Source organism: Antechinus flavipes, chromosome 5, assembly GCF_016432865.1.
Source record: "Antechinus flavipes isolate AdamAnt ecotype Samford, QLD, Australia chromosome 5, AdamAnt_v2, whole genome shotgun sequence".
NCBI classification, from domain to species: domain Eukaryota; kingdom Metazoa; phylum Chordata; class Mammalia; order Dasyuromorphia; family Dasyuridae; genus Antechinus; species Antechinus flavipes.
Genome location: NC_067402.1, coordinates 194,403,213 through 194,416,404, shown reverse-complemented (window position 1 = coordinate 194,416,404; position 13,192 = coordinate 194,403,213). Strand labels below are relative to the sequence as shown.

General features: G+C 34.9%; 1 protein-coding gene across 1 annotated transcript in view; it reads right to left on the bottom strand.

Annotated features, from left to right (window-relative positions):
• The window catches only part of CRACR2A (calcium release activated channel regulator 2A), a 219,174-nt gene that overhangs the window by 62,515 nt on the left and 143,467 nt on the right, over window positions 1-13,192 (bottom strand). Inside the window, exon 11 of the mRNA XM_051963345.1 lies at window positions 9,918-10,012. Within this exon, the coding sequence (XP_051819305.1) occupies window positions 9,918-10,012 (95 nt within the window). The remainder of the gene's footprint in view (window positions 1-9,917; window positions 10,013-13,192) is intronic.

Below are 13,192 nucleotides of genomic sequence, written 5' to 3'. Positions count from 1 at the left end.
GCTCCAAAACATTATTAATCAGAGAAATGCAAATTAAGAAAACTCTGAGATACCACTACACACCTGTCAGATTGGCTAGAATGACAGGGAAAGATAATACAGAATGTTGGAGGGGATGTGGGAAAACAGGGATTGTTGGTGGAATTGTGAACACATCTAGCCATTCTGGAGAGCAATTTGGAACTATGCTCAAAAACATAGTGCATACCCTTTGATCCAGCAGTGTTTCTACTGGGCTTATACCCTAAAGAGATACTAAAGAAGGGAAAAGGACCTGTATGGGCCAAAATGTTTGTGGCAGCCCTGTTTGTAGTGGCTAGAAGCTGGAAAATGAATGGATGCCCATCAATTGGAGAATGGCTGAATAAATTCTGGTATATGAATGTTATGGAATATTATTGTTCTGTAAGGAATGACCAGCAGGATGAATACAGAGAGGACTGGCGAGACTTACATGAACTGATGCTAAGTGAAATGAGCAGAACCAGGAGATCATTATATACCTCAACAATGATACTGTTTGAGGATGTATTCTGATGGAAGTGGATCTCTTCGATAAAGAGATCTAATTCAGTTTCAATTGATCAAGGATGCACAAAAGCAGCTATACCCAAAGAAAGGACACTGGGAAATGAATATAAACTGTTTGCATTTTTGTTTTTCTTCCCGGGTTATTTATACCTTCTGAATCCAATTCTCCCTGTGCAACAAGAAAACTGTTCGTTTCTGCACACATATATTGTATCTAGGTGATACTGTAACCTCTTTAACATGTAAAGGACTGCTTACCATCTGGGGGAGGGGGTAGAGGGAGGCAGGGGAAAAATTGGAACAGAAGTGAGTGCAAGGGATAATGCTGTAAAAAATTACCCTGGCATGGGTTCTGTCAATAAAAAGTTATTTTTAAAAATTTTTTAAAAAGTGAATTTGGCAACCTTTAAATGCATTCTTGAATTAAAAGTTAGCTTTTTATAAAAAGTGTTCTGTTATTAGTTCTTTCTCAGAATCTCATTCTCCTAAAGAGGGAACTGAACAACTAAAAGGAAATAACTACAGTAAATAATGAAGTAAATAGCTACAGTGAAAATTTGGGGTTTGAATGATAACCTTACTTAAACAAACAGATAATAATAAGATTAGATATATGTCAAATATAAAAATTGTGTTCAGAATTTTCTAAAAGTAGAGACAGAAGATTTGACCTAGTTCTTTTTACCTCACCTGGTTATTGACAAAGATTAAAATCTATTAAGATCTACTTTTATAAGAGATTTTGACAGAGAAGGAACTCCATTAGAAGTTGTTCCAAAACCCTGTTCATCCCAGAACACCTAAGAGTAGAATTAACTAGAAGCCCAGAAAACTACATCAAGACATGTTTTCAGAAACCAGACAACCAGATGAGATGAGATGTCTGAGCCTGAGGATATGAAGGATCAATGAAATGGGCAATTTTATATTTTTACTTCCCTGCCTCTTTTTTTGTAAGGTCTGCATGCCAAAGGGGATTATTCCCAATGTCTCATGTCACTGCCTTTGTCAGTCTTTCTCCTTCTTCCTTTCACATTGTTTACCATCATAAACCCTGTACTTACTTTAAAATCCTTAAGTATTTATCCTTAAGTATCAATTAGTAATTCATTGAAGAAACTGTTAAAAGAATCAAAGATAAGAGTAAGAGAAGTGTTTTTTATTATATCAATTATTAATTATTAAACTAGATTCCAAATTTTTCTTTTCCTGATTACTCATTTAGGGATCAACTGCCTACAGTTGGTCAGTTTCTGAAAGACACTGCCAATAGATGACATTGCCCATATCCTCTGAGAACATTCTCTACTCTCCAACTAGAAGACCTTTCTTCTATTTAAAGTATAAACAGGTGATCCAAAGTAACACTAATAGACTTTGTACAGAAAATCCCATCTGCATCCAGAAAAAGAACTATGGAGATTGTAAATCAACACATGCTATGTTAACTTCTTTTTTCATTTTTCTTTTTCTCTCTCATGATTTTTCCCTTTTGCTATGATTTTTTTTCTCCCAACATGATTAATAAAGCAATAATGAAGTAAATAACTACAGTGAAAATTTGGGATTTTGGTGAGAATTTTGTTGAAATAAACAGATGATAATAATAAGATTAGATACACACCAAATATAAAAAATAAATAAAAAATAAAGTATAAACAGAATCTAATCTGAGTGAATCCCAATTCTATAGTATTTTATTATGCCCTTGTATCCTCTCCTCCCCAATTGGAGGCTAAGAAAACCAAACACAGTGTTCTAGATGGAGATGGATTCATCTGTCCAGATTTCTAGAGGCAGCTGAGTTTTATGATCAAACCACATTCTCATCAGGAGAAGCTCAAGATTTTTAGCCCACCTCTTCAATAATATGCCTTCTCCCATTAATTGTTCACTAATCAATGTTAATTTTTCTTGACAGAAGTATTCCCTGTCAAAAAGTATTTACAGCCTTCAGTTCCTCATTGGAAGTCTATTTATGGAGAGAAACAGCTAACCATCAATTTATTGATTATCAGCTAGCTTAATTAATAAATCATTATTAATTATCTAGAAACTGTCTCTTGGGCTTTTCATTCATCTCACTTTACAAACAAATCTGACAGTTCAATTGTTAATATTCTAAATAATGAATTTTTAATTGTTCCTTCTAGTTTCTACACATTAATTGCTGTTCATCTTTCACTCAATCTCTTATTGGAGAAGCAGCAGGTAAGAAGGAAATAATAATGATGATGATGATAGTGACTAACATTTATACCACTTCAAGGGTGCAAAGCATTTTTGAAATATTTCACTTAATTGTTAAAATAGCCCTGTGGAGAAAGTGCTATCATTATCTTTATTTTATAAATAAGGAAAATGAGGCAGACGGATATTAAGTGATTTGTTCAGAATCACATAAAGGCCAGAGTTGAATTCAAGACTTCTTGATTCAAAGTCTAAAGTTAAAACCACTGTGTCCCCTAGCTGTATCATCTCACTGGGAAATGCATTTTACTTCACTGGTATCTAAAATTATATGAGTATTGAATGGAAATCTCAAAAGACATTGGGTCATAGCTGAGACAGAGGAATTCCTAAGTTGACTTCCTACCTCTGATATTTACTGACTGTATGACCCGGTCTGGATAACTCTGATTTTTGATTGTTCTACATTGGTAGGAATGATTTCCTCATTGATAGCTCTATATACGAATGAAATGTACCATTTTTTTCTTAAATAATAACTTCCATTAAGCAATTAGGCCTTGATCAGTAAAATAATGAATCCATAAGTGATATTATTGCTGTATTTCCATTGATTTGGAGCCAATTGCCATGTTTTCCATAATAATAACTTCAAATTATGGGAAAATGAACACATGAGATCAGTTTACAGAATTCATTAGTCACACTAATCAGATCTTGCTGTAATCTCCTGGTATCGCATCTTTGTAGTTGGTCTCATCGTGCTTGTGTTCTTGAGGGTTATGCCAACAGAACACAAGTTCTGCTAGGGTCTATCAAAGACTTTGCAAAGGCTCTGAGTGTGGCTAAGATGATGGGTTATATGCCTCTTCCTTTGGAAACCAGCTTTGCTAAGTTTCAAGAGCTGTGTCATCAGAAAAATGGTTCCCAAGTGATGGTTTTATCTTTTGTCATAGCAATTCATGAAGACTACCTTTTAAGGCCTGGAAATGCGGTGTTCCTCATAATATTAGTTACATGTGTGAAAGGTGCATGTAATGGGTCAATACTTATCAAAGGAAACCTGTCCTTTGTTTCTTCCCAGCCAATTTATGAGTTGGATAAATGAGATCCCAATTGTAGTATCTTTACTTTAGATCAGTGGTTCTCAAACTTTTGTTTTCAGCATCTTTATCCTATTAAAAATTATTGAGGATCTCTCCAAAGAGTTTTTGTTTATCTGGATTATATTTATAGACATTTACCATATTGGAAATAAAAACTATTTTTGAATTTGTAGACCCGCTAAAAGGGTTTCAGAGATCCCCAGGATTCTCTAGACCATACTTTGAGAACCACTGCTTTAGATAATTGTACTGTGGTAGAATAATATTCATAGCATGTGATAGCTGAAAAGGATTGTAGAGTAGTGTGTGTGTGTGTGATGGATTTTGGGGCAGTCTGCTAAAGTCTGGATCCTTTATCAAAATAATATTTTGAAGTCTGTATTCTTAATTGAATGGAATGTTAAATTTCACCTAGCTTAATGCAGTAGATAAAGGGCCAGACCTGGAGTAAAGAGAGACCAAATCTAGCTTCAGAATAGCCACCTGTCTAGTTCAGGCCCTTATCATCTTTCACCTAAATTATTGCAATATTTTCTTAATTGATATCTGTGTTTCTTTCCAAAGCCAATTTATTTTCAATGTAGCCCTGGAAGTATTTTTTTCTAAAGAGTGGATCTGATCATATCAATCCACTCTTCTTAGTACCACTCAAGAAACTCTAGGTGCCATCTATTAACTTTAGGAACATATAGATACTTTTTAGTTTGACCCATCTTACCAGACTTTCTGGGCAAGTAACTTAACCACTAACTATCTGGTTCTATTGCCAATATGTAAAATGGGGGTAATAGCACCTACCTCCCATTGAGAGGATTAAAAAGCAATAATATTTGTGAAATGCTTTTTAAATCTTAAAGCACTATATAAGTGCTATCATGATTATTATTCCCATGTAAATTTTTTTTCTCATCTGAGTTCATGAACCCCTTAAAATCTATCCAAGGAGTTGAATCTGTGAACCTCAGATTAAGAACCTGTGTCTTAGTAAAAAATTAATTTAAAACTTTTAATAATGATGATTTTATCAAGTTATTCTCCAATTGATAAATGGTCAAAGGATATGAACAATCTTCAGATGAAAAAATTGAAACTATCTCTAGCCATATGAAAAGGTGCTCTAAATCACTATTGATGAGAGAAATGCAAATTAAGACAACTCTATACACCTGTCAGATTGGCTAAGATGACAGGAAAAGATAATGAATGTTGGAGGGGATGTGGGAAAACAGGGACACTGATACATTGTTAGTGGAGTTGTGACTACATCCAACCATTCTGGAGAGCAATTTGGAACTATGTTCGAAAAGTTATCAAACTGTGCATACCCTGACCCAGCAGTGTTTCTACTGGGCTTATATCCCAAAGAGATCTTAAAGAAGGGAAAGGGACCCACATGTGTAAAAATATTTGTGGCAGCCCTGTTTGTAGTGGCCAAAAACTGGAAACTGAATGGATGCCCATCAATTGGAGAATGGCTGAATAAATTGTGGTATATGGATGTTATGGAATATTACTGTTCTATGAGAAATGACCAGCAGGATGATTTCAGAGAGGCCTGGAGAGACTTACATGAACTGATGCTGAGTGAAATGAGCAGGACCAGGAGATCATTATACATGGCAACAAGACTATACGATGATCAGTTCTGATGGATGTGGCTCTCTTCAACAATGAGATGATTCAAAACAGTTCTAATTGTTCAATGATGAAGAGAGCCTTCTACACCCAGAGAGAGAATTGGGAACTGAGTGTGGACCACAACATAGCATCCTCACTCTCTCTGTTGTTGTTTGCTTCTATTTTGTTTTCTTTCTCAGGATTTTTTCCTTCTTGATCTGATTTTTGTTGTGCAGCAAGATAACTGTATAAATATGTATATACATATATTGGGTTTAACACATATTTTAATATATTTAATATGTATTAGACTACCTACCATCTAGGGGAGGGGGTGGGAAGAAGGAGGAAACAATTTGGAACAGAAGGTTTTGCAAGGGTCAGTGTTGAAAAATTACCCATGCATATGTTTTGTAAATACAAAGCTTTAATAAAAAACATAATAATGATTTTGAGTAATTAAATATACTTAACTTGGTAAAGAGAAGACTAAGGGATGGGGAGTAGAACCCAATAGTAGTTCAAAAGTTTGAAAGGCTATCTCAAGGAAGAAGAATTAAACTTTTTTACTTTATCCTGGAAGGCAGAAATTGTAATAATAGGTGGAAGTCACAAAGAGATAGATTTCAGTTAGACAAAAGGAAATATTTCCAAATGTTTAGAGTTGACCAAAAGTGGTGGTAGCCAGTTCTTTTTCTGGGAGATCTCCAAGCTAAGACTGGATCATCATTTGCTGGAGTTCAAAGGGGATTTCTATTCAGGCACAGATTAAACTCAATGGCTTCTGAGGCTCCTTCCAACTAATAGCAAATGTTGAGCTTTCTATACTGGTTGGCTCAACTTAGGCACTTAGGAAATGTTGGTTGTGTTTCAGAATAAATCCCTCTCATTTTCCAGGTGAGAAATCTGAGGACCTGAGAGCTAAGGTGATTTTCCTTATGACACGCAATCAGTTGGTGGCTGAGCTGGAACTAAAATCCAGTGCTGCAGACTCTAGGATTTCAGAATTCCACTCCATTAGGCTGGCTCCCCACTGGATGATTCTTCATAATTTAGAGCACTTAAACTAAATTATTTCCTTCTGGCTCTCTGTATTTCAGTTTGCTCTTCTATGTGGCTAGGAAAAAAACTTTGGCCAAAAATATAAATGTCATTGGTTGGTTTCTTTTGTGGATAAGCAATGAGCCAACTCTTCAGGGAATCAAATTCAGTTACCCTGTATCCCAGTAGCAGCAAAATAGGTTACCTTTGAGTTAATTAAATATGACTCATTGGAATTATCTGTCATGCCCTTGCCCTGCTCTCACTTTCAAGAAGTTAAGAAATGGAGATTCCATACTGTTATTTAATGAACCTCCTCCTTTCCTTTGCCCTCTCTGTAATGATTGAACACAGTTTTTTGTTTGACAGATGATGGAGCTTCAGTCAAGTGCACTTTTCTAATCTGCTTTATTTCTCCTACTTTTCACATTCTTGTAAAAAAAAGTTAGGGTTCATATAGGTTCATTTATATTTAAAGCTGGAAGGGACCTTACATTTTGACTCCAATTCTTACATTTTACAGATGAAGAAACTATGGCTCAGAAAAATGAAGGCATTTAACCCAAGGCCAGATAGCTAGTAAATAACAGAAACAGGTTTCAAATAGAGGTCTTCTAACTTCCAATTTGGATCATTTTCTCCTCCACTGGGCAAGACTTTGGTTTAATGTTTTGTCTGAGCCTTGCAATTCTGAGCAAGGAACTTAAGGCTCATCGGTAAGAAGATGATATCTGGATTGCTTATGATGCACAGAGTTATTATATTATTATTCCCCAGATCCCAGAGTTTAGGACTAGACAGCTCCTTAGAGATTAGAGAAGCTCACTCCATTCTATTTATGGGAAAAATCGAGATCCTGAGAGAATAAATCATTTTCTCAAGAATACATAGGTAGTAAAGTAAGCAAAATCAAACTTTGATCCTTTGATACTAATTCAGTGTTCTTTCAAGTCTATTAACCACATTGTGCAATGGATAGAGCACTAGTCTTTGAGTCAGAAAAATTTGACTTCAAATAAGGCCTCAGATATTTATTAGTTACTAGAAAAGCCCATTCCTTCAGTTTATTGATGGGGAAAATTGAGGGCCTGAGAGATTAAATAATTTTCTCAAGAATATATAGGTAAGAAAGTAAGCAAAATCAAACTTTGAACTTTGATCCTTTGATAATAATTCACTGTTCTTTCAAGTCTATTAACCACACTATGCAATGGATAGAGAAGTAATCTTGAAGTCAGGAAAATTTGAGTTAAAATATGGCCTCAGATACTTATTGCCTCAGTTTCCTCATTTATAAAATGGAGAGAAGTATAGCCCTGTATTTCCATGGGCTATTGTGAGGAGAAAATGAGATAATTGTAAAGCATTTTGCATACCTCAAGTGCTATATAAATGATGGTTATGATGATAATGATGGGTTATAAATTGTTATTGTTCTGATTCTGAAGGAGAGAGGAAGGCTGATGACTTTGCACAGTTCTGCCTCACTAATATCCAATTCAGGAGCAAGTCAAGATATCACTATTGTGATGTCATGGTCTTCTTTGAGAACAAAGAATGGACAATAACAATAGTATAAACTAAAATATTAAACAAAGGTATATTACTACATTGGTCTAAACATAGGCTACCACAAACTGTACTTCAAATGGTAAGGTTTTTATGAATTTCTTTTTACAAAATATACTGATATAGATTGCAGTCAGGTTTTATGAAAACCAGATTTTCTTGAGGGAAGGACTATCTTCAGATCAAGAAAATACTGCTATTATTATTCTCTTCTTTTCTCTCTTTCCTTCACACCCCTCCCTAGCTTTTCTACTCTTTTCTACCTTCTCTTCCCTTTCCTGTCCCTCCCCCCCCTTCATTCTCCATATCTTTTCCCATTAGATATTTGGTTTTAATATCTGTGTCATCATGATGTCCTCCCCTCAAAATCCTATCCCCAGGAAGCTCATCATCATGGAGATTGCTTCAGCTTTGGGACTCACATTTTATTGATATATTCAGTTGTTTTGCCTCTCATTGGAGGGCTGAAAGGCAGAGAAAAAACTCTTATAAACTTCACCCTATTTATAGAAGGCTCAAAATTCCAACAACTGTTTCATTTGCTACCTGCTATTCTGCTTGGTTTTGATTATACCATCATCATACCCCTATTTGGGACAGCTTCTGCCTTTTCTTTCCCTATTAGATTACAAGCACCTTGAGGGCAGGGGATAGCTTTCTTTGTATTTGTATCCCTAGTGCTTAGCACAGTGCCTAGCACATAGTAAGGATCTGATAAATTTTTATCATATTGTATTGCATCAATTTTCCTGTTTAGTTACCTCATCCTTCATCTTTTTTCTTCTTCAAAGTATAAGACAGAGTATGATTGTCAAAAAGCATGCCTTTTTTCCCATTTGTTCAGGGATTGAGGAAGTCTTCTACAATAGGAGAGAGTAGCAGCAAAAATTCTGTGCAACAAATTCTGGACACCTACTTACTTATTGCGTTAGACAGAAAGTCAGTTATTTCTGCTAACCACCTCTCCAGTCTGAATATCACAGTCACATAACTCTGAGTGGGCAACAGCATTGATGATCAGAGGAAAGGAACAATTATATTGTTATTAACACTAGGGGACCAGCCTATCATAAAGATAATCTCAATGATATCTTAGCTTACATTTAAAATGTAACATTTTGGGGCAGCTAGATGGTTCAGTGGATAGAGCACCAGCCCTGAAATCAGGAGGACTTGAGTTCAAATCTTGCCTCAGATACTTAATACATCCTAGCTGTGTGATCCTGGTTAAGTCACTTAGCCCCATTTGCCTCAGCAAAAAAAAAGGAATATTTAATATTTTAAGGTACTATATCTTCATTACAGCTTACGTTTACAGTTACAAAAATACTTTATATGTTATCTTTCTTGATTCTCATCATCAACTCTGTGATTTATATGGGGCAGGTATTAATATTTCAATTTTATATCTGATAAACCAAGGCCCAGAAAAGTTGATTCAATACAATTATTCAAATATTATAAGCACCTACTATGTTCAAAACATGTTACAAGTGTTGGAAATAAATACAAAAATAAAAATGACATAATACTTGTTCTCAAGGATTTTATATATTAGTAGTCTTTGAAATGTACAATGTATAGATTTATAAGTTGGGAATGACAGTAGGATCAGTGATTTATAGATAGAAGGTGTCTTTTAAGGGTCATTTAGTATAACTCCCTCCTTTGTACATGAACGCTAGAGAGTTTGAAAGGGTTGACCAAATTCACAGAGCTAGTAAATTGCAAAATCAAGATAGGAATTTCTGGCCTAAACCATACAACCTAGATATTTAGTTTAACTCCATCATTTTCCAGATGAAGCTGCATTGAAGTTATGGGACTTCCCAGTATTTCTCCTTCTTCATACATGGTGCTTACCATCTAGGGATTCCTTTTCCATCCATATATTTTCCGATGATAGAGCCAGATCTTTGTTTCCAGCTTGCTTTTGATGTGGTTGCTGCTTTATCTTTCTGTGGAAACAAAGAAAAATCTTAAGGTCAGAGTCTTTGAGTTTGCTGCAAAGTCCTGAAAGCATTTCCCCTATTCAGACCTGGATCTAAGGCCTGCTATGAAATAGGTTGTGCTTGTTCTAATAGCCCCTTTTTTTGTTCTTCTTTTTAATTTTTCTTTCCCCTTTTAATATATTAACATATTCTAGTTAAGTTTTTCATCCCTATCACCCTATCCCAAACATTCATTCATAATATGGGAATTAGAAGGTATCTGTATTTTAAACAGGGTAAGAGAGAGCATAATCCTTAACTAAAAGGAATTCTTTTTCTGGTTTGGGACTTAGGAGACCTTGATTGGTGAGCCATCAGTCATTTTTGTCAAAAGAATTCACCATTATAGTTGACTATAGACACTGCACTAAAGCTCTTTATTTCAGTAAAAAAGGACAGCAAGGAGAATTTATCATGGCCTATACTGATGTCACTATTTTTGTCATTTTACCATTGTCAAGTAAAGTACTTTGTATTTTGTAATATACATTTATCAATGTAAAGGTACTCAAAGAATACTTTTTTTTTTACTTTTCATGCTATCATACCTAATGAAGTATTCTTTTTAAAAAATTCCTCAAGATTAAAAAAAGAAGAAAAAGCATCAAAAGGGAATAGACTGTGTAAAAAATTTAGGAGATGGGAAAGAAGAGAAAAGGAAAGCTCTTTGTAATAAGAATTATGCAGAAGCGATAAAATAATAGCAATTGTCTCCAAAGGCTAAGACATCAAGAATCCCAATGAAATAATAATCTGATGGATTAGCAGCTAAAAAGTCTAATTCCTAATTCCCACTGTGCTCTGGCAGCATCCCTTCCTATACTGACCCCACATTCTGGTAGAGCAGCACAAATTAAAGCATCATTTTGTGGAAGAAAGAAGCAGATTTCAACTCTACTCCCAAGGAGATTGCATTCTAGTGGAGGGCAATTCTCTTTACTCCCAGAAATCACTGGAAAAAAGAAGTGAATTTAATGAAAGAACATTTCTCAATATAGTTGAAGAAGCTGAGAAAGTTTTGAGGTCCAACTCTTATGGCTCTGTCTCAAAGAAGAAGGAGTCAGAAAGTAAGCAGAGTATAAAAAGGAAAAATATATTGAACTTAGTCAAGGTCTTAAGAGGAAGAAAACTCAGTAAAAACCTTAAGCATAAGAAGATAAATGAATAAGGAAGATAGTCATAGCAGAAGGGAAGATGACCTTCACATGATCCAAATGAGTAAAAAATACCTTTAAGCAAGACAAAAGAAAATGAATCCTGTATTTTTTCAAAAGTATATGTATCCACAGAAGGATGTTTCCAAATGATTCAAGAGAGAATAAAATCATGAAAGAAAAATTTGTAGCCCGCATAGAAGAAATACTGACAAAATAGAAAATCTCAAATCCATTATGGCAAGTTTATTCAAAGATACAAAAAAAGTAACAACTAATTGGGATTAAAAGTATACTGAATATAAGGTCAAAATAGAATAAGAGAAGTAAAAAGCAAAAATGCTAAAAAAGAACACAAGTTCTTTTTATTATCAAAACATATTGATGTTGAAGACAGGCTACACAGATATATTTTAAAAATCATAGCTCTCTCAGAAAAAAAAAAAAAAACATGTCAAAAAACCTGGGCATTGTAATGTAAGAAATGATGCAAGAAAACTGTCCTGAACTCTGATTTTCTCTAGTTCTAGTTCTCTAGCCTCCTAGTTCTAGGGCTGGGGAAAGGCTTGAGTGGTAGAAAGCTCAGAAGAATCCTATGAAAAAGAAGACTTCTGATGTGATGAAAAGAATTATGCCATAGCATAGGCCTTTTTGGACAACGGAGGATGTAAACGATGGATTCTTAAAGAAATGGTCACTCTATCTTAGAATTTGGAATAGAGAAGGAAAAGAAAGAAAAAAGAGTATCTTGATATGCACTCTAGATTTTTAGAAAACAAATTTCAAAAGATTCAGGAAAAAAAGATGGACAGAATGCTATCAACAAAATTATATAGGGGAAATCAACTCAGTAAAGATGGGAAACTGAAGAAGGACATTCTTAGGAAAATGAGAAATTATTCATGATTTTTGATTTTTTAAAAAGGTATCTATAGGAGAGAAAGTAGAGGCAGGTCAAAAAAAATATAACCAAGGCATAATTTTAAAAGATTATTGTCAGGGACTCTAAAAGCCAGAATCAATAGATTTTTCTGAGGCAATTGGGGTTAAGTGCCCAGAGTCACAAAGCTAGCAAGTGTGAACTCAGGTCCCCCTGATTCCAGGGCCTATGCTCTATCAACTGTGAAAGAGCAAGAATTAATTATAATTTGCTTCTATTTTCTCTTAGGAAATAAAATTTTATCCTGGAAAGACCAACACAAAAATGGCTAATGGTAATAGAAAGCCAAGATAAATAAGAAGATAGTAAAAGAATCTTTTTCAGCCCTCAAGATATTCAGGTCACTAGACCCAGACAAATTACCTTAAAAGATAATGAATGAATTGATGTATGTAACTGTTGAATTACTGTCAAGGACCTTTAAAAATTTAAGAAGAAATGGAAGATATGAACAGAACTGGAAAAGAACAAGAATAGAGTAGAGCCCACAATTAAATGTTTCTGAATTTGACTTTGATTTGCAGCAAAATTTATATCAGATTATCAAAGGGATGATCAAGAAACATCTAGAGAAGTTTCACAGAGTCATGTTTTTGTGTTCTACAATCCCTTCAACAATTCTTATGCTGCTATGAGAGTATCTACCAGCACCCCCTGCTCCTGCCCTCATCCACACCATTTTGTGGCAAAAAGGGTACAGAACGCAATTCTGCCCTCCACTCCGCCATATGCAGGAGATGGAGATAGGGAAGTGGAAGCATGTTCTGCTGGGGATCAGATAAAAGAGCTCAACCACAGAACTAAAATGAATTAAGGAAGCTTTTCTTCATCATCAACTATTGTATAACTTATGTATATATCTCAGATCTTCATCATCAACTATTTACTGTACATTTCCAACTAGATATCCCAAAGGTATCTCCAACTCAACATTTTCCAGGCAGAACTCGTTGTCTTTCTACTCAAATCCTCCCCTTTTTTTTAACTTCCTTAGTTTCATTGAGGGTACCACTATCCTGCCAGTCCCCTTGATTTGTTCATGTCCTTGACATT